This window comes from Podarcis pityusensis (genome assembly GCF_964106645.2).
Source record: "Podarcis pityusensis genome assembly, chromosome: 1".
NCBI classification, from domain to species: Eukaryota; Metazoa; Chordata; class Lepidosauria; order Squamata; family Lacertidae; genus Podarcis; species Podarcis pityusensis.
Window position 1 is genome coordinate 62,681,244 of NC_138028.1, and position 26,091 is coordinate 62,707,334.

At 41.9% G+C, this 26,091-nt stretch overlaps 1 protein-coding gene across 3 annotated transcripts in view; it reads left to right on the forward strand.

The window, feature by feature from the left end:
- Nucleotides 1-26,091, forward strand: part of ANO3 (anoctamin 3) — a 244,823-nt gene that overhangs the window by 57,871 nt on the left and 160,861 nt on the right. The window contains exon 1 of one of the 3 annotated variants that reach the window (XM_080983019.1): nt 19,865-20,078. The exons of the other annotated variants lie outside the window; for them this stretch is intronic. Within the exon in view, the coding sequence (XP_080839145.1) occupies nt 20,027-20,078 (52 nt within the window). The 5' untranslated portion in view covers nt 19,865-20,026. Of the gene's footprint in view, nt 1-19,864; nt 20,079-26,091 lie in introns of those variants that run through there. 3 annotated transcript variants of the gene reach the window in all.

The following is a 26,091-nucleotide window of genomic DNA, read 5'->3' on the forward strand; positions in this document are numbered from 1 at the left end:
AAAACCATAGCTTTAACTATACGGACCTTTCTTGGCAAGGTGATGTCTCTGCTTTATATATATAACCCCCTTATTAGACCACTGGACCATCTAGCTCCATGTTTTTATGCTGACTGGAGCTGACACTCCAGGCTTTTCAGACAGATCTTTTTCCAGTCCTAACTGGAGATGCTGAGGACTGAACTTGGAATCTTCTGCCTACTCTGCTGCTGAACTCTAGTCTATCCCCTAAATAGTTAGCCATTCAAAATGCACATGAAATGTCTCATGGTGGTTTCTGAGAACACTTTCATACTGAGTACATAATGTGCAAACCAGATCATTTGCAGTAATCAGCAGCTAACTGGAGGTGATTTCTGTGATTGTGTCAGAAATGTGATAATAGAAATCATGAACAACTGGGACCTAGATTGCATTCTCTGTATGCAAGTGTTTCCAGAGTCGGTCAGGGGGGCTTTGTGTCCATGTCAGACTGTCCCCTATAGTACATAAATTGGGTGGCTTAATTCCTCTGAATCTATTAGTCTGAAGTTACCCTACAGTGGAACATTCTAATTGTGAGACAATGAGGTCTGAATTGCATAGGCTGATCTGTTTGCAAGAGGGTGGGAGTTTGTTCATTACATCTTCATCTCACCAAGGAACTTAGGGTGGCATGCATAGTTCACCCCATTATATTCTCACTACAAATCCGTGAGGTAGGTCAGAATGAGAGACTAACTGACTTCACCGAGTAAGGATTTGAACTCAAGCCCTCCTGTTTCCAGCTCAGCACTTTAACCATTACACCACACTGTCTCTCAGGGGGCTAAGGATTTCGGACAAGTTGAGCACTTCGTCAAATTATATCACATGTCATCTGAATCGGTCCAATTTGTGCAAGCAGAGTTGCATAGCTTTAAAAGCTACTTTTGCACAATATTAAAAAGGCCAATTCTTCCTGAATTATACAAGCGGAGTTAGTCTTACTGTGTATACATTGAATCTGGAAGTTAGTGCAACTATTGTATCCTGAGGGGTAAAAAAAAGGAACCGTTGGTTGCCTGTTTTGATGTTCAGTTTAGGATTCTCATTTCTTGTGTTAGTTACAATGAACAAGCCTCAAGGTGGTGATGTTTGACAATAGATGCTGTAGTGGAGAACTATGAATGCATCCCTTTAATGTATTGTGTTAATTTACTGTAAAATGCCGTTTTAAGATCATGCTGAAATCTTTCATCTCAGTATAAAAGTACATTCATGTAATTTTAATATACAGAGGATGGTTGAACCCTTGAAGTATTTAATCATTTCAGTTAAGGAGATTCACAAATCAGTACAGAAAACCTCAAAGTGCCAGTGTGATGTGGTGGTTAAAGTGTTAGACTAGAACATCAGAGGGCAGGGTTCAAATCCCCAGCTCGGCCATAGGTTCAAATCCCCATCTTGGTCCAAACGTTGCCTCTCAGCCTAACTTACCTCACAGATTTTCTGTGGGGATTAATTGAGGAGTAGGAAAGCCATGTACATCCCATTGAGCTCCTTGGAGGAAAAGGTTGAGATATAATTGTAACTAAATAAATAAAATTCAAAGTAAAACTGAAGGTTCCTGCTCATGTGCAATCCCAACGAGGTACAGGTTTTTATGTTACTAAAAGCAATGGTAAGAAAACAGTGAACAAGTACACTACACACCCTTAGTAAAAGTTATAGTTCATCGTTACCTATTAGCTGGCCAGCTATGGTTTGTGCTTGACCCCAAACCAGTGTTGCAAACCACCTTCCAAACTGGCTGTCATTTTGATTTGGGGTAGGGATGGGTGATATTTGAGTGTTGTAAGTGAACATTTTAAAAGCCCAAGAAGGCTTAACAGCCACAGAGCCTTGGCTGTAGACACTGGTATTATTGTTTTTAAGCATTTTATCATTTTCGCAACTTGTTTTTATGAGTATACGACCAAATCACGATGCATTCTCTCAGCTGATAATTTAAGCAAAGGGCAGACGTGGTTTGTAAAAGTCCTTTTTTGTTGTTGACACATATAGATTGTGCTATGGCATAATAGCAACTGTGATGTTGCACAAAAGGGTCCCCCCCCCCCATTTAATTGCATAGAAGCATTTGTTAAATAAAAAAAAGCAATTTATTTTCACTCTTGGTTTTGGTGCCTTATTTTGTTCTTGTGTGTATTATTATTTTTTTAATAGCTAGGGGCCTCAAAAGCTGAAAGTGGCCTAGGACACCCTGGGCCTCTGAGAGGGACTGATCCTTTTTAAGAGGCAAACTCTTTGAAGATCTTCTTTGTGTTATGCTGACTAGTAAGTTTGTTCTCTTACACCCCTTGAAGCACAAGCCTTTCTAACGTGATTTTGTTTGACAGCTAACAGGAAGATGGGCTTAAATTGCTCTCCAGTGGCTAATTGTCCACAGTTCCAAAGCCACAATTTTTTTTATTTTTTGCATAGCTGACACTTTTGTAGTTCCTCAGAGCCAAGATCAACATTGCAAGGGAATGAGTGAGTGTCTCAAGATGACTGAGGTAAATTGGCAGAGAGGTTTTTTTTTTTTAAAAAAAAAATAATAATCTGGAGAACTTGCCCAGCTCTGACTTGCACAATGTCAAATGTGATAAATCTCTCACTTTCAGTTTGCAGGAATGAATCATTGATATTGATTTTTAAGTTCACCTCTTTGGTTTTGATCCCACAGGTCACATACGGCTTTTCACATATTTTCATATACGTGCCAGATCTCTAGAGCAATTATTTTCTCCCCTGCAGGTAGTAGAAATCCACCGGCTTTTACATTTCATCAGGGAGGATGCAGTGCAGTGAGTCAGTGACTCTACAATATTACAACAAAACATTGCCTGTTAGCAAAGAAATGAACACTGCTGGAATGAGAGGAAGCTGAGAGTTTTGACCCAGTTCAGGAAACTAAAAGTGGCATAAAATGAGCAAGTCTGACTTGAACAAGGCAGTCTCTGTTGTTTTTAAAGTAAAATGTTGACTTTTTTTTAAGGGAATATCTTATTTTAAAAAATAGTAGCAGAACTGCTAAATTCTTCAGAAATGTGAGACAGCATCAGCCAGTCAGTGCTGGAAGCCTCTATTAGGGATAGACAAATCTATCAATTTCTATTTCACTTTGTTTCTCTGTTTTCCAACTTTAAGTTCAATTTTCCCCATATCTGCATCAGTTTGCAATTAGGGGGGATAGCCGCATGAAAAGTTGTTTACATTTTCAAGTGTGTCAATATATATGCATTTTTGTACACAATTTCCCACAATACATACATTTTTGTAAGCAGGTTCCCCTAACATATTTCCCTAATATTTGCATGCATCATTTTCATTAATATAAGCATTGTGGTTTTTTCCCCACACACTCAACATATGCTTTTTTTTTTATTGGCTGGAAAACTGCACCTCAGAGTTCAGAGAGGTGCAGATTTTGAAGGATAGCTGCATTTCAGTTTTGCTGTTGATTTGGGAGCTGCAAATTAGGTAGAGTGTGCATTAAAATGTGAACTAAATGTGAACTAAATGTAAACTAAATTTCTCCCCATCCGTAGCATATATAGAGCAGGAAGCAGTAACTTTGGAATTTAACGTATTAAGTATGCATGTACATAGAAGGAGTGGCAGTGAATGCTTCTTTAATGGTGTGTGTGTTTCTTTGTGGCTGATTAGCTGCTCTCCCTGTGCAAAGGTCAGAGGGGGCAGGGTTTCTGTTGAGGCAGGTGGTTAGCTGTGGGAGGAGCTTATCAGAGCTTGCAGGGCAGCGGCGCACGCCTAGCCACGCACGGTTTGATCCATCTTTTAGATTTAGGGGAGCTAGTCTCAAACGTTTGTTGGGGGAGACCTAGGTTTTTTTGTGGGGGGAGTTATTTGTCCTGTCTTCACGCTTTTTATGATGGAGGACCGCTGTAGCCACCCCCAACGACACGTTCTCAAGATGGAGGGGGAGGGAACAGCTGCAGTCGCCTGTGGTTCCTGCGCAATGTTTGCCATCTTGCCAAAGGTTGCAGGCAGCTTTACCTGCAGCAATTGCATGTTGATTGCCCTCTTAAAAGACAAAGTCCAGCAACTGGAGGAACGTGTAGCTACGCTCCAAAGAATTAGACAGCTGGAGCTCTTCTTGGAAGCAACAGAGCACACCGTCTCCACCAAGGAGGAGACAGGGGACTCCCCTGAGAAGGAGGCTAGTTCACCAACACAGGAGCCAGATATATGGAGAAACGTGACTCAAAGAAGTAGGAGGTCCAGGGTTCGCTCTGATTGTTTAGAAATACACAATCGCTTTGAGGTCCTCTCCCCTAGCATGGAAGACGAAGAGCAGACTCCATTTGAGGATCTCTCCCTCATTACAGTCGATCAGGTATATGAAGACGAGCAGCAAAGTCAGTCCTCAGGGAATGTGCAGGCGACCTTGGAACGGACAGCTCACGGAAGAAACCCGACCAAACCAAAGAGGAGGCGTGTAGTGGTGATAGGGGATTCCCTACTGAGGGGAACAGAAGCAGTGATCTGTGGGCCTGACAAGATGTCTCGGGAAGTGTGCTGTCTCCCCGGGGCTAAGATCCAAGATGTAACTGAACGACTGCAAGGAATCATAAAACCCACTGACAAATACCCCTTCCTCTTGGTTCATGTGGGAACTAATGACACTGCAAGCAATAGCCTCCAGAAGATCAAAAGAGACTACGAGGCTCTGGGCAGGAAATTGAAGCAATTAAATGCACAAATTGTCATCTCATCTGTCCTCCCAGTTGAACGACATGGCCCAGGGAGAGAGGGAAAAATAGTGGAAGTGAACAGCTGGCTTTGCAAATGGTGTAAACAGGAACGGTTTGGATTCTTAGATCACGGACTGCAGTTTCTTGAAGATGGACTTCTGGCAAGCGATGGGCTGCACCTCACAACGGTTGGGAGAAATGTTTTTGCCAAAAATCTCAGAAACCTCATCAGGAGGGCTTTAAACTGACTAATGTGGGGGAGGGAGACAGTGCTCCTGAAGGTAGGAGTCTATCAATTGATGAAGATGATCATCCAAATGTCATAGACCAAATGGAGCAAACAGCACGCAGACCTAGTGGTGGGAGGAAAAAATCCTTAAATAAGAGACACGGGGGAATGATTAATGGACTTCAACGTCTGTACACTAATGCGCAAAGCATGGGAAATAAACAAGATGAGCTTGAGCTCTTGGTACAGCAAACTAAATATGACATAATAGGCATCACTGAAACCTGGTGGGATAAGTCCCACGATTGGAATGTAATAATGGGGGGATACAATCTATTTCAGAGAAACAGATCAGACAAGAAAGGAGGAGGAGTGGCGTTATATGTCAGGGATGTGTATACCTGTGAAGAGATCCAAGATTTAGAACCTCAAAGCCAAAGTGAGAGCATTTGGGTCAAAATTAAGGGAGAGAAGAATAACAGTGACCTCATTGTGGGAGTTTACTATAGATCCCCAAGCCAAACGGAGGACATAGATGATGCCTTCCTGGAACAGATGGCCAAGCATGCAAAAGGAAGGGAGATAGTAGTAATGGGGGAGTTCAATTACCCGGATATTTGTTGGATGTCAAACTCAGCCAAGAGCATAAGGTCAAACAGATTCCTCACTGGCCTTGCAGACAACTTCATTGTCCAGAAAGTGGGAGAAGCAACAAGAGGAACAGCCATTTTAGATCTGGTCCTAACCAATGTTGATGTCCTGGTTAGTGGGGTAGAAGTGGAAGGATCATTAGGTGCGAGTGATCATGCTCTTCTGAAGTTTACTATACAGCGGAAAGGAGCAGCCAAGCATACTAGGACTCAATTTCTTGACTTTAAGAAAGCCGACTTCATAAAACTTAGGGAAGTGCTGGGTGAGATCCCATGGACAGTAATACTAAAAGGAAAGGGAGTTCATGATGGCTGGGAGTTTGTTAAGAGGGAGATAGTAAAAGCACAACGTCAGGCAATACCAATGAGACGGAAACATGGAAGGTGCCTAAAGAAGCCAGGGTGGCTATCTAAAGAACTTTTAACTGAGTTAAGATTAAAAAAGGATGTGTACAAAAAATGGAAAAGGGGGGAAACCACCAAAGAGGAATTCAAACAAATAGCCAGCACGTGTAGACACAAAGTCAGAAAAGCTAAAGCACAGAATGAACTCAGGCTTGCTAGAGAGGTTAAAAGCAACAAAAAAGGCTTTTATGGGTATGTTCGTAGCAAAAGGAAGAACAAAGAAACAGTGGGGTCACTCAGAGGAGAAGATGGTGAAATGCAAACAGGGGACACAGAAAGGGCTGAACTCCTCAATGCCTTCTTTGCCTCAGTCTTCTCCGATAAAGAAAACAATGCCCGACCTGAAGAATTTGAAGCAAATGATTCAGCAAGGGAAACACAGCCCAGAATAACTAAGGAGATAGTACAAGAATACTTGGCTAGTTTAGATGTATTCAAGTCTCCAGGGCCAGATGAACTGCATCCAAGAGTATTAAAAGAACTGGCAGATGTGATCTCAGAACCACTGGCAGTCATCTTTGAGAATTCCTGGAGAACAGGCGAAGTCCCGGCAGACTGGAGGAGGGCAAATGTTGTCCCTATTTTCAAAAAGGGGGAAAGAGAGGACCCAAATAATTACCGCCCAGTCAGTCTGACATCAATACCAGGGAAGATTCTGGAGCAGATCATTAAGCAAACACTCTGTGAGCACCTAGAAAGGAATGCTGTGATCACCAATAGTCAGCATGGATTTCTGAAAAATAAGTCATGTCAGACTAACCTGATCTCGTTTTTTGACAGAATTACAAGCCTGATAGATGAAGGGAACGCAGTGGATGTAGCCTACCTTGATTTCAGCAAGGCATTTGACAAGGTGCCCCATGATATTCTCATAAAGAAGCTGGTAAAATGCGGTCTTGACTATGCTACCACTCAGTGGATTTGTAACTGGCTGACTGACCGAACCCAAAGGGTGCTCATCAATGGTTCCTCTTCATCCTGGAGAAGAGTGACTAGTGGGGTGCCACAGGGTTCTGTCTTGGGCCCGGTCTTATTCAACATCTTTATCAACGACTTGAATGATGGACTCAAGGGCATCCTGATCAAATTTGCAGATGACACCAAACTGGGAGGGGTGGCTAACACCCCAGAGGACAGGATCACACTTCAAAACAACCTTGACAGATTAGAGAACTGGGCCAAAACAAACAAGATGAATTTTAACAGGGAGAAATGTAAAGTATTGCACTTGGGCAAAAAAAATGAGAGGCACAAATACAAGATGGGTGACACCTGGCTTGAGAGCAGTACATGTGAAAAGGATCTAGGAGTCTTGGTTGACCACAAACTTGACATGAGCCAACAGTGTGACGCGGCATCTAAAAAAGCCAATGCAATTCTGGGCTGCATCAATAGGAGTATAGTATCTAGATCAAGGGAAGTAATAGTGCCATTGTATTCTGCTCTGGTCAGACCTCACCTGGAGTACTGTGTCCAGTTCTGGGCACCACAGTTCAAGAAGGACACTGACAAACTGGAACGTGTCCAGAGGAGGGCAACCAAAATGGTCAAAGGCCTGGAAACGATGCCTTATGAGGAACGGCTAAGAGAGCTGGGCATGTTTAGCCTGGAGAAGAGGAGGTTAAGGGGTGATATGATAGCCATGTTCAAATATATAAAAGGAGGTCACATAGAGGAGGGAGAAAGGTTGTTTTCTGCTGCTCCAGAGAAGCGGACACGGAGCAATGGATCCAAACTACAAGAAAGAAGATTCCACCTAAACATTAGGAAGAACTTCCTGACAGTAAGAGCTGTTCGACAGTGGAATTTGCTGCCAAGGAGTGTGGTGGAGTCTCCTTCTTTGGAGGTCTTTAAGCAGAGGCTTGACAACCATATGTCAGGAGTGCTCTGATGGTGTTTCCTGCTTGGCAGGGGATTGGACTCGATGGCCCTTGTGGTCTCTTCCAACTCTATGATTCTATGATTCTATGAATGCAGATAAAGAAAAAGCAGTCTGTGTTTAGTTCGGCTGCTTTATTGTTTCTCGCTTGTTTCTGAGAGAACAATGGACTTTATAGTTTGCAAATGTTATCCACAAGAAACCCTTTACATGCAAGTAAAGGAACCATACACCTGCAGCCATTTAGCACTGAAGAACTTAATCTTCAACCAGCCATGAAGAGGTAACTAAGGAGCCTAGTTTGTGTGTGTGCTCTCTCTCTCTCTATCTCTCTCTCTCTCTCTCTCTCTCTCTCTCTCTCTCACACACACACACACACACACACACACACACACACACCAGTTGTCATGACCCGTGTTTAGGCTATATCACTTCAGACTTAGGCTAGGGCTTTCGTAACTAGAATTTATGCGATATTGGGGATCCAAGGAAAGGTAGTGGATCAAAATATCAAAACAATCTCAGATATTTAGCCCTCTAAGAAGCATTAATGGTGCTGTTGCATTCTGAATTATCATTCCTCGAGAGAGCTTGTTTCTTATTCCAGTTTATGACTGGTGAACAGCATAATGATAATGTTTAGCGAGACACTTTGTATCTGTGTGAAGTTTCCTATTACAGTGCTACCTCGGGTTACATACGCTTCAGGTTACATACGCTTCAGGTTACAGACTCCGCTAAACCAGAAATAGTACCTCGGGTTAAGAACTTTGCTTCAGGATGAGAACAGAAATAGTGCTCTGGTGGCGCGGTGGCAGTGGGAGGCCCCATTAGCTAAAGTGGTGCTTCAGATTAAGAACAGCTTCAGGTTAGGAACAGACCTCCAGAACGAATTAAATACTTAACCCGAGTTTCCACTGTACTTTTCTGTTCTTTCTTGAGAGAGACAATAAAGTACTTGTACAGTGGCCCTCACTTTTATTTGCCCAGAATATGACTTTGCCCACAAAACTCCATTGCCATTCTTCCAACTATTTTCGTAGGTTAAGTAATTTCCTTTCTCTGTGAGATTTAAGTACAGTGGTACCTTGGTTTACAAACTTAATCCGTTCCAGAAGTCCGTTCTTAAACTAAAGCATTCTTAAACCAAGGCGTGCTTTCCCATAGCAGTGGGGGACTCAATTTACAAATGGAACACACTCAACAGGAAGCGAAACATGTTCTGCTTCCAAGGCAAAGTTCACAAACCAAAACACCTACTTCTGGGTTTGCAGTGTACTTAATCCAAGTTGTTCATAAACTAAACTGTTCTTAAACCAAGGTACCACTGTACTGTTTTGAATACATCATAGGCCATATGATAAACAATAATCTAAAGCAGGGCTAGCGAATGTGGTGTCCTTGCTATGTTGGCTATCTTTGCGGGAAAAGATATTGGCGGGAAAACAGCCAATGTGTGCGAAGATTCTCTGGAGCTTCAAGGCATACCAAAAAAAGGATATCACTTTAAAAAAAAAAAAAGAATTCAAATACCAACCATAGCCAGAAATGCCTAAGGCTTCAAGAAGAGCTTCTCTTTGGACTGCTCCATCTTGCCCTTATTCAACATCTTCAGGTTCATTAGGCGTGTCTGACCAAAGCTGTCACGTTCATTCTGTCTCTTCACTGTGAGGTATCATCCCTGTCACAAGCTGCATTTCTGTAGAGATACTGCAGGTATCAGAAGTGAGTGTTGCCATACAGCAAGGTACATTTCCTCCTGGTTCTGGAACATTCTGTAAATGATGTGATTTTATTTGAAAACAGAATCGGGCAAAACAAAGTAATACAATTTAAACAGGAGCATGGGACTCTGGATTGATGGGGGGGAGAAAATTATATCTTTAAAATAAAGAACCTTCTTTTGTGTGGACACACAGTATTGTTTTTTTAAAAGCAGCGTCTAAGTGAGCACTGCATTGTGGAAGCACTTAAAATGCACTGTATTATTTATCAGATGTGTGTGTGCTTTCTACATGCTCCAGTGATTTTGAAAAAGTCATCTTGTGTGTGTAAAATTACTCTGGCCCATGACGAGAGCCCTGCGCTCATTTCCAATTCAAAATGAATTCATTTGGTTCCCATTGTGGATGCATACCCGTTAAAGGCTGTGGAGGCAGTGCCTTTAGAAACTGCAAACGTTAGAAACTGTAATCTCATTTTAATTGGGTTGTTTCTGTTTGTGACTGAATATATATTGGTGGTCTTCCTGTTTCACCTGCATTTTCTAGTTAATGCCTTTGCAGCACAAAAGGGCAGCTTGAGTGATGAGTCTGGCGGGTTACTTGTATGGAAAAAATTGTTAATCAGTCTGGTGACAGTCTGCCAGTGAATCTGCAACAAGGGTTTAGCTGAACTTTGATTCTTTGGTGTTTTTTTTAACTGAACTTTTCCAAAAGAGTGTGTGTGTGTGTGTGTGTGTGTGTGTGTGTGTGTAATAGCTAAACTATCTCACTTGCTCGCTATCCGGTGCTTTTCTATGCTGCCCTTTCTCCAATATGGAGTGGAGGGCAGCTAGCAAACAGATAAATAAAAGAACTATAAAAGAATAAAACCACATAATAAAACTATATAATCATAATAAAACTATGCTAGGATCAAAGTGATAGTCTCTCTAAAGTAATTCAGCTCAAGGACCAAAGAGAAGATATTTGGCTTCCTCTTAAATATCTGTACAGTAGCTGACAAAGCAAACATTAATGGGGAGGGAGTTCCATGGGTGAGGTGCCACCACTGAGAATGCCCTACCTTATGCACCACCATTCCTCCGCCAGTGTGTGCCCCCCCCCTTTTAGCCTTTGATTCACATTTAAACTATTGGGTAAGGTTGGTTTGATTTCTCTCCCCACCCCCCAGCATTCCCAAAGTGGATCTTTATTTCCTCCTTGTTCCTGATGTATATCTTCACTCACCCATTCCTCCCTGGCAGGGAGGTAGCATTTTGTGGTTCACCTTAGGTTCTCCCAGAGTATCTTGGGCCTGCCCTGGTCTTCTCTCACCTTTCTTTCCCTTGCCCCAACTTCCTGCATTTCTTCATTCTTTAAACCCATAATTCTACATACACAAAGCCAGCACTTTCAGACTTTCCAGTCAGCAGAGATATGGGGCCAATGAGCAATGCTCCTTAAATTTACCACATGCATGGAGACAATGCCTCCACAAGGCTGTTATTTCATATTCATCTCCACTCTGACTCTGAGATGCCCAAATTCTTATCTGACCACTTCCCACAAAAGCAGTTCTTACAGTCGAACTAACTCAGGTCTTAAACTACACGTTGTGAGGGAGGAGCCACATAATATGACCACACACTGAAACAATTCAACTGATAATTTCAGCAGTGACCAATTTGAGTTCTGCTTAAATTCTTTTCACGCTAATGAGCAGAAACACTGCAGCAATATCTGATTATTTAATTGGTTTTGTCTGTACGATGCAAAAAAAGCACCTAGAAACACTGTATATAGTTTTCCTTTGATTTAAAATGACGAGAGGTCTTTAAAAATTGATGCCTAGCTTCTGGCGCATGGCTTATCAGTGTTCATGAGCACATCTTATTCTCAAAACAACATTGTTATCTGATTGATTCTATTGCTACAGAGGTAGCTAGGTAAAACTGCTTGGGTTTTATCAGCATTTTGAATCTAAAAATGGAATGAAAGTGACATTGGAATTAAAGGAAGGGATTGGAAATCATGATCAAATTATATTTTGCTTGTTTAAAGAGATTTGGTCTGGCTAGAGTCTTACATTCCACTCATGAATCTAAAGATGTAAAGGTTGAAGCAGAGAGAGAGTTCTGAATATTTAGATTTTCAAAAATATAAATTACATTTGCTCTTAAATGCCTTTTCAGGTCTCTGGATTATTACCTTTGTATGGATGGAGGCTATGTGACCATTGCATCATAATCAGAAATAAAAAGGTGAAACATTTTCCCTGTCTGGTGATGTAGTAATGGGAAAAAGCTGCATATCTTGATTTCTTCCTGCCATTCAGCTGCCAGATAGAGACCAGAATGAGCTAATCTTTACAAATCCTGACTCCTAGGGAGTTGTGGGATTACACCCAGATAGATGAAGGGTCAAATGCAACATTTCTGTGTACTGAATTACTTACGGATTCATTTCCAGCACACTAACACCATATTTTCATTTTCATTTTTTCTTATTCTCTGTTACAGATTTGAGTTTAACATTACTACTACTATTATTATTATTATTACTGTCAGAGTTGCTTCCAGATCCTAGCTCACAGAGGATCACGCTAGCCAGCGATCATTAAATAAAAGTCTTTATTGAATTACAGTTTCCATTCTCAAGCTGCTGCGTGCAACCCTACGTCTAATGGTTAGATCGGCGAAGCTCCATCTGAGTCTCCGCCCCTTGTACACCAACTTAATATCCTAGCCTTGCTCCACCTTTTCCGCCTGACTGTTCTTCTCTGGGTCCCTCTGCCCCCCGGGGTCTCTTCCTTCCGGGATTCCTCTGACGCTGACGCTGACCCCCCTGACTCTTCTCCCTCCTTTCGGCGGGCTTTAGGACCTGGCTCCCTTTCCGGGCTGCCTACTGCGCCACCTTCCTGTGCATTTGAACTTGGCGCGCGCGCCCAACCTTCCACCTTCCGTCTGACCGTTTCTTCGCTCCCCGATGGAGGTGTGGCCACTCCTGACTCGTGCCCTCCCCCCTGTTGTGAGCTGCCAGCGCTTGATCCCTGGCGCCCTTCCTCTTCCCTGCTCTCTGGCGGTGACGCTGGTCCCGATTTCCAACTGCTCCCCTCTGAGTCCCCTCTGGCTCTATCTTCCTGGGGTGTCCCCCTAGGCTCCCCCCTTGCCCTGGCCACTGGTGCTCCTTTCTGTGAATCTTCTGATTCACTGGAAAGACTCGGAGATCTCGGGTCGTCGTCATCACTCATCTTTTCTTCTGCCTCCTCCCCCTCGCTCTCTGTTTCCTCCCTTGCCCTTGCCTCTGCTCCTGAACCCCTGACAATTACTATTATATTTATTAATTAGATAAAATATTTTAAATGGCTTATATTGTGTGTGTGTGTGTTTATTGCTAAATCACTTCAAGATGCTTCATAGGAAGTAGTTCATAAATGAAGATAAATAAATGCAGACCCATTTTCAGTTGGCTGTCTAATCAAAGATTTAAGTAGTTAACTTGAGCCTCTCATTTTTTAAAAAAGCACTGTCTTTTGTGTACTACATACATATACAGTGGTGTATTTATTGTGTCTGCCACCATATATTAGTATAATATAAAAATTGAAATATTTATGAAATTCTTCCAAGTAGACATTGACATCAGGCTCAGTTGCTCATTTGAAGGCTCAGCTTTCAAAATCTGCCATGGTGATTTTGACTGGTACAGGTATTGCAAGTTAGCCCCAGTTAGCATGGTGGCAGCAGCAGAAGGCGATGCATTCTTGGAGGACAGATCTGCTGCCCCTGTGGATCCTGCCACCCCACCTTGCCCTATTGTTGGGGTTGGTAGGCCCTACATGTGTCTGACTTCACAGAGGAAAGTCCTGAATTTGAAGGTCTCAGGGTCTGTTCTGTTGGAAGTTATACATAATAGCAAGAGTGTGTGTGTGATGCAGTTGAAATCGGCCCATCCCACAAGGCCTGTTGGAGATTATGTATTTTGACAAGTAAATGTGCACCATTCCCTCTCCACGGTCAGATTAATTCCCCATGAGGTGTGGTGAATGTACACAATGGCCAATTGTTATTCATATTAACTATGCAACTTGCATTGCTCACTCTCAGGGCTATTAAGAAAATTTTATAACTAAACTTTATGATACATCACCAGGTGTTCCATAAACCCAAGTTAAGAGTGAAGGAAAGTCAGATGCAACTAGGCTGGAAAAGACGAAGATTTTAAGCATGGGAGACATTCGCACATCAGGCAGATGGAGAGCAGGAAAGTACAGAGGAGAAACCTAATGGCTTTCCTCAGCAACATGTTACCTAGACTGAGGAAGAAGAGGAGGAGGAGGAGGAAGAAGAGTTTGGACTTGATATCCCGCCTTTCACTCCCCTTAAGGAGTCTCAAAGTGGCTAACATTCTCCTTTCCCTTCCTCCCCCATAACAAACACTCTGTGAGGTGAGTGAGGCTGAGAGACTTCAGAGAAGTGTGACTGGCCCAAGGTCACCCAGCAGCTGCATGTGGAGGAGTGGGGAAGTGAACCCGGTTCACCAGATTATGAGTCCACCGCTCTTAACCACTACACCATGGTGGCATATTAGACCTTAAAGCTGGATAAGAGGAAGCAGAGTGGGATTGGCTGCTCTCAGTTAGCTGACTCTCTAGCTCAGCAGTTTCTAATGCATGGCCTGGAATGTCTGTTGCTCATTGAATCAGGAGCCAGCGGGTTCTGATTCAGCCCTCTCATACCTGATGCGCACAGCCCAAGAAACCCCGATTACAAGGAGACGTTTGTATGGGGGACAAATCCGGGAGATGAAATCCGCCTCAAAATAGTGGCCCTACCCTGAAGTAAAAAAAAACAAGCCTCACATGCTATGGGATGGATGGCATGAGTGTGCGGTGGTTCTTGAATCACTGTGAAGTTGGAGGGTGGGAAGATATTTAGTGTCTGAATATGGAATAAGTTACATGTGGTGTAGCTTCTCTGAAGTCTATCAGCCCCACTCACCTCACAGAGTGTTTGTTGTGGAGGAGGAAGGGACAGGAGAATGTTAGCCGCTTTGAGATTCCTTCGGATATCAAATCCAAACTCTTCTTCTCCTCCTCACACGCTTTAACAATGGGGAGAGAAGAAAGAGGATTTCAAAGGCAGTTAGAAAGTATCAACATCAAGGGTAACCAAAGCTGTGCCCTCCACATATTGTGGGCTAACTTTCAACATCTCTCAGGGTTGGCCATGCTGGCTATGTGACGGGAGCCTATAGTTCACAATTTCTGAAGAGCAGCTACACTGGCTACCCCTACAATGCTGTGTGCTACTTTTTAGTAGGATGGATGGCACAGAGGAGCTTATTTAATTTCTTATTCTTTAGCGCCACTAAAATATCTTTTCTTGTTTAGCTCACGGGTAACAACAAATTAGCGAACCTGCAGTTTTGTTTTTCTTCTAGGTTGCGCACAGCCCAAAACAGTTGTACATTTCAACTGCTGCATAATTGCTCTCTTTTTTGGCCATTGCCTACCAAGATTTCTCACTTCTCCAGAATTTAGTTTTAATAATATAACACATTCATAGTGTTTGTAATATGGTGAAGGATAGCAATTCCTTATGAGACTGCTGTCTGAAACCTAATTACTTAAATCACAATGATAAAACTGTTCACTTATCCTATGTTTATACTAGTGGATCAGGCTTATTTTATGAGGTTCATATTTTCAGCCTATTATCTCTTTCTTTATATTCACAGTTTGATGGAGTGGAGGAAAATGAATTTAATTTAAACTTTAAAGTTTATGGGTGTATATTTGCCTTCTTTTAACAGGCCTTCCCCAGCAGCCATCTTTTCTATCTCATACTTATGTCTGCCTGAGGGTTAAAAAAAAGTATGTTTCTATTACAAACAACCTGGCAAAAAATGTTTGTGTTAACTATTTCATACCTTCCTCCAGATTTGCTAAAACGGAAAACAAAAAAAATCTGGTAGTGTGAAAAGCAATTTTGCTGCCTACGCTCAAGGGAACAGTGGCTTTGAAATGTGTGGATATTTCTGTCTAAAAGCTGCATGTTGGTATGGTGCTTTGACTGAAGCTGACAAACTGCTCAAACATGAGAAAAAAAGTCTGGGCTTTAGATGCCATGAGGTCCGTTAGATTGAATCCAGAGTTAGTCATCCTTAAGCTAACTTAAGTCCCATTGATTTCACTGGGTCTCCTTTAAGGATGACTAGCTTTGGCTCCAAACCATTGCTTTTTCTGATATAGGAGACTCCCCAGAGCAATGAGAGCATCAGATTCACATTGGAGGGGCTCCAAGTAGATCCACTGGAATGAATTGATGCAACTCATTTAGGTCTATTGATTTGAATGGGTCTACTCTAACATAACTGGATAAAACCCTTTGCCTTTATGAAGAGCAAGCCAAAGCTCTAGCACAATATTTAAATAAAACATAAGTACCCTAAGTGTTACATTTAAAATTATTTTTTTAAAAAAAAACTTTTGTTTTTGTCTTCTTCCTGTGCATCATTTAAAGAAAGCTCTTCAAATAATACCTCTATGCTGACATTTATTATTATTATTATTATTATTATTATTATTATTATTTATTATTTATTATACCTGCCCTTCCCTCTAATGTCCCAGGGAAGGTAGCAACATTAAAATATAAACATTAAAAACAATGTAAAATAACAATATATAATTTCATGATACAAACATATAAAAAACAAACCCAACCAACCAGGGCAGTATTATAGCACTTTAAATAGTCATGACTGTGTGAACTGTAGTCCATTAAAGGGGCTTAGAATTGTTTGAAGATATCTATTCTCCCCACAGAGCTACAATTTCAGACTGGTTTAACACTCAATTGGGGGAAGAGATGATGAGCTAAACAGTAAAAAAGGGGGGGCTTTGTTTTTCTATGCTTTTCCCTACACAATAAACTTAGGGTCCTTCTTTGGAGGTGACATTTTCCTAGTCTAATATTTTCTGGGGATTTATTCTGTTTTTCCACACACACCCCTTCCTGTGTGTAAGGCAAAGGAGAAAGATTTCTCTTCCAGAGAAGAAGCTGCATCCTCAAAAATTTGAGCCACAGTACAAGCATAATGTCACCAAGGTACAGAATTCTTGCTAGAGTGACATTTCCTGGAGATCCATGATCTCTCTCTCGATCTCTCTCTTTTACAACACCACCCCCTGCCCTCTATTATTCCTCTTGGACACATTCCCAAACAGTAACGTACTGTGGGTGAGTTGGAATTCAAAACCTGGACCTTAGCACCTAATTGTGTTAACTCTACTTCCCATGTGGGACGCGGGTGGCACTGTGGGTTAAACCACAGAGCCTAGGACTTGCCAATCAGAAGGTTGGCGGTTCGAATCCCCGCAACGGGGTGAGCTCCCGTTGCTCGGTCCCTGCTCCTGTCAACCTAGCAGTTTGAAAGCACATCAAAGTGCAAGTAGATAAATATGTACCGCTCTGGCGGGAAGGTAAACGGCATTTCCATGCACTGTTCTGTTTCACCAGAAGCGGCTTAGTCATGCTGGCCACATGACCCGGAAGCTGTATGCCGGCTCCCTCGGCCAATAAAGCGAGATGAGCACCGCAACCCCAGAGTCGGCCACGACTGGACCTAATGGTCAGGGGTCCCTTTACCTTTACCTACTTCCCATGTAAAGGGGGATTCCTACCCAATCAGGGTCCCCTCTCGCATGGAGGGATCTTTACTTACATCCCGATGTACATGCTTATCGTCCCTTATCAATCCTGTGGTTGGCAGGAGGCACAGCTAGTCCCCATATCTCCGTGATGGCCCTCATATATTTTGGAACATGTGAAGAAGGGCATGCAAACCTTATCCTGCCTTACCTTAGCAAGAAATGTGTTGAAAGTTCCATGCCCTTATTTAGAGTGAATAAAGCCAAGTGTCCATTTGTATCATAGTGATCACTTATAATTTTTATTTATTCTGTGTGAAAAAGAAATGGAAGGAAAGAAGGAAGGAAGGAAGGAAGGAAGGAAGGAAGGAAGGAAGATTGTAAACATGTTGGCTCCATTCAATGTATTTGTAGCAAACTAAAAAATCCCAATGAACGTCACCCATGTGGACAGTTTTGTTTTGTTTTTCTTACACGGAGATTTGGCATAGGGAGAAAATGCCACGAGTTAAGTGGGTGACTTTTAGAAACCTTAAACTAGGGAGCTCTGAAAGGTAAGACAAAACAATCAAATGTGTTGTGTGCACTGCTAGTCTGCAAAATTCCTTGGTCACCAGTGTTCTGACAGAAATTTAAATTTCTGCCCACTGTTTATCTCAAGGGTATCTTTCTATGGATGTCTGGGAATGGTTTGCTGATACAGTGATCATAAAAAAGGGGGCGGGAGGAGAATGTGCTTGAGTTTTCTTTCTTTTCTTTTTTTATTTTTTTTTATTCAAAGTTATAACAAAACATATTTTCCAAAAACATATCCTTATTCCCCCCTATTTTTCCTCCCCCTCCCCCCACAAAACCCACCCCCCACCCCACCCCCCAACTTCCCTCAGTTCCAGTCTTTGGTTTCTCCAAGAATGCTATTTTCTGCATGTTACAGAGTTGTATAGATCCTCCAACTGTTTAGCTAATTATTATCAGTAAAAAATTGTAGATGTTTATTCAAAACCTGCCAAGGAGTCCAGTTCACTTTGTTGCGTCTTCAAATACTTTGTGAAAGGTTCCCATTCATCCTTAAAGTCACAGTTATCCTTGTCCCATAGCTTATATGTCAATTTTGCCAGTTCTGCATAATCCCTCAATTTTTCTTGCCATGATTCTTTAGTTGGGATTTCTTCAGTCTTCCATCCTTGTGCTACCAGAACTCTCGCAGCCGTTGTCGCATACATGAAGATGTTTTTCAACTTTTTTGGCAGGTCTTTCCCTACAATCCCCAGCAAAAATGCCTCGGGTTTTTTAACAAATGTTAAATGGAACATTTTCTTCAGTTCATTGTATATCATTTCCCAATTTTTTTAAATTACTTTACAATCCCACCACATAGGATAAAATGTTCCCTCCTTTTACTTACACTTCCAACATATGTTTGAGTTAGTTTTGTACATTTTCCCTAGCTGCACTGGTGTTGTATACCATCTGTACATCATCTTCATGTAGTTCTCCTTCAATAGTGAACAATCTGTAAATTTTAAGTCAGTTTTCCATAATTTAACCCAATCCTCCATCATAATATTGTGACCTACATCTTGTGCCCATTTAATCATAACTGATTTTACCTCTTCATCTTTCGTCTCCCATTCTAATAGTATGCTATATGTGGCCTTCAGTAATTTCACTTTCCCTTCAATCACTTCCATTTGAAACCTAGATCTAGTATAACTAAATCCTTTCTTACAGTCTTCTTTATATGTTTCATGTAATTGTCGATAATGCAGCCAACTCTGAAAGTGGTCTTTGATCTCATCATAATCTCTTAATTTCCATTTCCCATCATGTTCCTTTAATAAATCAGCATATGTGAGCCATTTTCCTTTCTTTCCAAGTGGTTTGAGCAGTAATGCTTCATGTGGTGAAAGCCACCACGGAGTCTTTTGTTCCAATAAGTCTTTATATCTCTCCCATACTCTCATTAATGATTTCCTGATTATATGGTTGTAAAAGCTTCTATGAATCTTCCCTTTCCCGTACCCTATGTATGCATGCCAACCAAATCTGTTGTCATGTCCTTCTAGTTCTAGTGCCTCTTGCTTGTCCAATCTCATCCAGTCCCTGATCCATACCAAACAAGCAGATTCGTAATACAATTTAAGGTCTGGGAGGGCAAACCCGCCTCTATCTTTTACATCTGTAAGTATTTTATGTTTTATCCTTGGCCTCCCCCCCCCCCCCGATAAATCTTAAAATCTCTTTCTGCCATTGTTTAAAGCATTCATCTTTCAGGATGACTGGTATTGATTGAAAAAGAAATAGCATTTTAGGCAACACATTCATTTTAATCGCTGATATTTTTCCTAACATTGAGAGATTCATTCTGCTCCATATTTCTAAATTTTTTTACCTCAAGCCAATTTTTTTCATAGTGATTTTTAAATAGGTTTATATTTCTTGATGTTGACCAAATCTTTCTTTACCTTGCCGGTTGGGGGGAATTCAGCTTCTACCACCAGAAGGTTCAGAACAATATATTGCTGCATTTCCCATTAGATTGATGTAGTGACTTATACCTAAAGCATCCACTAAGGGGAGTGTGATGCTGGATCAGCCTTTCTGGTTTCTATGACAACAGAAGGGAGTAGAGTCTTCCAAGCTGAGAGCGCTCACTGAAGCAGGTGCTGGGTTACATAGCTGTTCCAAATCTGCTGGATTCTATGGAGCAGCAAGCCAGGCTGTTTCCTATTTTGCAACACCTTGATTCCCTGAAGCTCAGTAAACGGCAACAGCCAAGCTCCCATATATGAAGATGGTTCACCACTCGGGTTCTATACAGTCCTTTAAGCAGCAGAAAGGTAGGTGTCTTTTGTCTCTTGAACGACGAGTGTTAAATCATTCGGTCTGCATGCCCTTGCAGTATTCTCAAGCTTCAGCATAGTGGCTGCTGAAAGCATCCAAAGCCCTGTGCAATGCAGGCACCTTTTAAACTCTTGCATCAACTCAAAAGGTTCTTTTACTTTTGACAATGGAATAGTTCTCTGGGTAAAAAAAAGAATCCCTCTTTGCTATATTAAATAGTTTGTTTTCCTTGAGCGGCTCAAGAGGATCTGAGTTATATACCAAAAATCATTCAGAGATCTCTTTGTCTCAAGAAATTCATTCTTTATACAGTTGCAAAGCTCATGGTCGTGGGCACACACACAAGAGACCAACACTGCAGTCATTCAGCATTGAAGAATTTTGCTATCACTGTATTTATGTCATGGAATTGAATTTGGCTTTGTAGACTTGAAGATGGCAAGTAGACTGTTTTCCTGCCTTGCAAGCATGCTGGTACAGTTTCTGTGTTTGGCTGTAGAAACATATTCAGTAGCTGATCAACCCAACTTTATTCGAGATTTTACCCCTCTTCTGCTGACTGAACTGTATTCCTGCTATCTCCTTTTGGAAAGTTGTGGTCTAGCTTGTGGTGCAGAGGGGAAGAATGCTGTGTGGGTGAGCATACTGGGGGTGATCTGAATGATCTCGTGGTTCCATTCCATCTCTTATGGTTCTATTAACCCTTGTATTTCCAGCAGTGTCTTGAAAGGAAATTGAGTTGTACTTTCATGGGAAGTGCATTGCTGCTGGACATTTGTATGGGGTTAATTTCTCCAGCACTTTCCAGCATGTTGAATGTGCTCCAAATCCTAGCATCTTCATCTTCACAACAACTAATCCAATTTTTGCTGATGGGGAACTGAGGTTGCGAGATCCAGACTTAGGGCATCCAATGATAGAGAACAGAAAGTCAAAAATCTCCAAAGCCTACTCTGTTTGCTAAGTCAGACTAGCTCTCAGGGCCCCCCCCCCCCCATAGCTGTTTAGAGTACTTTCTTTCTTTCTTTCTTTCTTTCTTTCTTTCTTTCTTTTCTTTCTTTTTTATATGCTGTATTGGTTTTTAAAAGTGTGTAACATAAGTAATCAACAAAAAACAAAAACAAAAATAAACAAACATTCATTCCATGTTTGGAGTACTTTCATTTTAATTTTAATTTTTAAAAAGGGGACAGTCTAGGAAGTTGTGTCCCCCAGTACCACGACAATGTTCTTGAGGGATCTTTTAGAGCAGTATGTGAAGTGTCGCGGGCTGCAAGAGAAAAAATGAATCAAAAGTCACCATATTTTCCCTTTGCCAGAAGGATCAAAAGCTTCTTGTGGATGGAGAAGACATTCTATTTATGGAAGGTGAAGTCTTCAGTGCCAAGTCAAATATTATTTTTCTACATAAAAAACTTTGTTTTCTTTCTGTTCTTTCCTCATTACATTCTTGCAACTATAGGCCAGAAAAAATACATGGAGGTGGCTTGATAATCCTTTCCTATGGTGTATAGTCAGTGCTGTGACCACCCTGAGCAAGAATGCCTTTGTCTTAACCAGTCTGTCTGACCATTTGTGAGAGACTCACTAGTGCTGAGTGGAAGTTAGTATTGCACCCTGAATCTCCAACAAGGCCCACAGAAATGCCTCTCTGCCTCTCTCATACTTGTTTACAGTTATTTCCTAATTTAAGGAAATGGTCTGCTTACAGAAAAGTCATGGTCCTACAGCAAGGTTGGAGAGCCTGTGACCCTCTAGATATTGTTAGACTCCAGCTTCTGTCAGGCCTGACCATGGACAGTGCTGGCTGGATCCTGATGTAAGTTGGAGTCCAGAAGCATCTGCAGAGCCACTGGTTCCCCATCCCTGCTCTACAACAATGAAGTGCACTCCTGGGAATGTAGCCACAGTGCTGCCATCAGAGTTCTGCTGGTGTAGTGGCACTTCCATTTACTCACCACCACTACCACTACCACCTTGCCAAATGAGGGTCCTCTGATGTCAGGGACTGGTTGGATATAAATGAATGATGTGGGGGGGGACCAGCTGGGGAACCCCCAAGGGAAGAAGGATCAGAGCCCAGGGAGTGTTGGTGGAATGATAATGAATGGTCAGAGGGAGAAGACTGGGAGGAGGTAGTGTCAGAAGCTGAAGAGGTAACAGGGATTATTGAGAAAGCAGAGATGGTCAGGCTTGTGAAAAAGCACAGGTTGGAGCAGGAGGGGGCAACACAAGTTCCCCTTCCCCTGATCACCCACAACCAGGAAAGGCATGAAGCAGGAGGAGAGACAGGTATACATGCAGAGGAGCCAATTGCTTGGAAAGCACCTTAGAGAGGAGGAGACATAGCTGGCTGTGGGGAAGCGGGACCTTTAGTCTTAGCAACTGCTTCATGAGGGCAAGACCTGAGTTGATGTGCTCGTGACTCCTGTGCAGGTCCTGTTTTGCTAATAGAGTTAACTCCAGCTTGTTTGGTGTCATTTACTGCTGGCTTGTTCCTGTCACCCAACGCGCTAGAGCTGCTTTTGAGAATGTGTAGGGGGCTGCAAGGGAGAGGAGGAGAAGGTTCCATTTTGCTGGTGAAAGTCAAGTGAAATTCACAAGTGAATTTTAACCTGCCATCCCATCTTACGGCATATGAAAATGGGCTCTTATACCAATAGTTGCGTGTGGGAAAGAATGCATATGGCAGACACTGATTGCCTCATAGCAAAGTCCATAGAAGCAGCCATTATCGTTGAGATGAAAAATCTGTAAGGTATCTATAGTACCAAATCTGTGAGGTGTATATATATATATAGTATTAAGATCTCCCCATTGTTAGAGCAGTACAACGTGGATTCAGTGGGTACATTTCCTGTTTTGTCAAAGAATAATATAGACCCATGGAGAGGGATATTCTGTGCAAGAGAAGTCCAGAGCAAACCCTTCTCCACAGTACAACCCCCCTTCTTTCATATGGATGGTGAGTGGCTCCTCCAGCTGGGATGGAGAACTCTGGTGCACTTGCTTGCTTCTCCTTTCTGTGGAGATTTCCTTGCTACTGTCTGTAACCCTCAGTTAACCAATTAAATGAAAGATCCACCAGAATATTTCATTGCCGTAAATAAACGTTAAATGTAGGCTGAAAGGCCTCAACTCAGTGATCCATTGCAACTTTTGTGGCAACCCCCTTTTTTCATCAGTATAATTAAGAACAGCTCTTGTCAGGGTGATTCTATATCCTTCCTTTGGGGTGGGGAGGACAGTCAATACAGTGGTACCTTGGGTTAAGTACTTAATTCGTTCCAGAGGTCTGTTCTTAACCTGAAACTGTTCTTAACCTGAAGCACCACTTTAGCTAATGGGACCTCCTGCTGCCGCTGCGCTGCCGGAGAACAATTTCTGTTCTCATCCTGAAGCAAAGTACTTAACCCGAGGTACTATTTCTGGGTTAGCGGAGTCTGTAACCTGAAGCGTATGTAACCTGAAGCGTATGTAACCCAAGGTACCACTGTAATCTGCAGGCCATTAGCATTCGCTTTCTGTGGAGCTGTTGTTGTTTGGTGGGCTGGCTGAGGAATTTGTCTCCTGCAGGTGATGATGCCTTTGGCACTGTGGCTGCTCTGTGGCTTGCTTATTCCTGTCTGTCGAACAAGAGCTATTCCTCTCAACATTGTTTCCCCACCCAACAAGTGAAGTATCCTAGACATCTTGAAGGGTTACGCAAGGGGTGGAGAACTGGTTTTAACTGGCAGGCCAGATCCAGTTGTGGCCAAGCCTCTGCAGGCTGCACTTAACAGGTGGCAGAGCTTCCAACCTATCCATCACCTAGTGTATGATGTCATGGGGATCTGACCCTGGCTGAAGGTATACCACATTTGCAAAGTAACAGTTTGGAGCCTTCAGTCCACACTTGGCAATGAAAGCCATAGTACCACATTAGATTCACTCAGGAGCTTAGGAGTGGATCTGACCCTGACCTACAGCTGTGTGGCTTCTGTTTGGCACTGTACTCAAGTTCTGCAGCTTTTGGCAGACATCACATCCGCTTGGGAGCTCTGATTATTTGCTCTCAAGTGGCTTCAACCCTGGCAGCAAGGTTTACTTTATATGAATTGTGTAATCTTAGATCAACACATTAAACACTGAGGATCATACTTTGATTTTTGGATCTTTTCTATATGGCACGCTGTGTTAGAATATGGGATTCTTTCAAATCACATAATTCCAAAGAATCCTACCAAAGTGTGACCAAAGAAAATAGGTTATCAGACACTTTTCTGAGGTCATCTTCACTGGTGTTAGTTGCTCAAATATTTTATTATGAATTATCAGACATGAACACTGAAGGGTTTAATTAACAAGGAAGAAAATTAAGGCAAACATCCACAGCTTTAATTACAAAAATCATTCACTTTAGTTTTCTGTGTATTTCTGAGCCATTCACGCTATAATCTCACACTTATGAATCCAAGCTGCATGAAAAATGAAGAGAGAGAAAAGTGTCCTAAATTCTATTTATACAAAAGCTGTGATAATCTCTCTGGATTGGCCAACTGCCCCTCACAGATGTTTTCTCCATGCTTCAGAACCATTTAAGCCTTGTGGCTGGCATGGGGGTAGGAAGCAAATTTTATTTACTGGCATTGTTTAATAGGGATTTATTTGTTCATGGAAATGTTAATATTTTAGCACAGAGTCCACCCAGTTCTACATATTTGAATCTCTTAGATGCAAATATATCAAAAGGAAGTCATTCCTTTTTTCATCAGTAAAATATTTTGTACTAAGAATGGTTAACTTTTACCATATATTTTCCAGCAAATCTTCAACTGACGCATGGGAAATGTATTTTTACCGCTTGAAAGGATGATGAAATGGATGGTTAAAAAACAAGTATTTGGCCACAACTAATATGTGGCAACTTTTCATCTGATTATGTAGTAAATTATGTTTACCACTTAGCTCCATTGTTTCTATCCTGTTGTAAGGGTAAGAAACCTAATGCGGACAACTGGGTTACCAAATAGTTACATGCACATTGCAGTAAGTTACTGCCCAGTAAATTCTGTATTCATGCTCAGTCTTGTCCATTTCATGAGTCAAATCTATCTTCATTGATAGCCCACTGCTATTTTCAGAGTCCATAAGCATCCGTAAATTGGGTATGATAATAGCAAGAGCCCATTAAGATCCATCTGTTTAACGACGCCATGCTGTACACACTCTAAGTGCACTTTCTTAATAGAGCAACCTTTAAATGTTAAAAATTAAAATTATATGAAGGAAAAGAAGCAAGGCTTATTTAAACACACAAACACCCTGGCTATTCATAGCAAGATTCCACAGTGATGTGGACCCATTTAGTCCAACTGAGCTCAATAGAACTAGAGCGGCTTAAATGTAATGGTTGCAGCATAATATAATTGAAAGACAGTTGATATTGAGGGTGGGATTCAACTAAGGTTTACTCACATTTACCCATCTTGGTAAATTAATTTCAGAAGGTCTACTCTGAGTAAATCATAGTTGCATACCACCCTGAGTATTTTATTGATACCTTCTGGGCAGGTCACCAAAGTGCTCATTAAGGGCAAAGGGTGATGTTGAATTGTGCTATTGCACTTGCACAGTGGACCTTCACTTGTGCAAATGGGACCTTCACTACTTCTTCCTCTTACAGCCCCCCCCCATCTGTGCTAAAAGAGGGAAGAGAAAAAGTGAAAGTCCTGTCACATCTGCTGGATCTTATCTAATGCCTAGCAGGCCAAGGATAACTTGCAAGCCAGTGATGTTAGACTCAATAGATATACCACAAAACTAAAGAGGTGATCCCATCACAAAAACATTCTGAGACTATCCAGAAAAATGTATATGTTTGTGTACCTTGTAATCAAAATCTACATAGACATAAATGCATTTGTCTCTTATCTACGATATTTCGAGGAGGTTAGGTATACACGCGCGCACACACACACACACACACATGTCTAACGAAACAGATATTAAAGTTTTTAGGGATGCGGG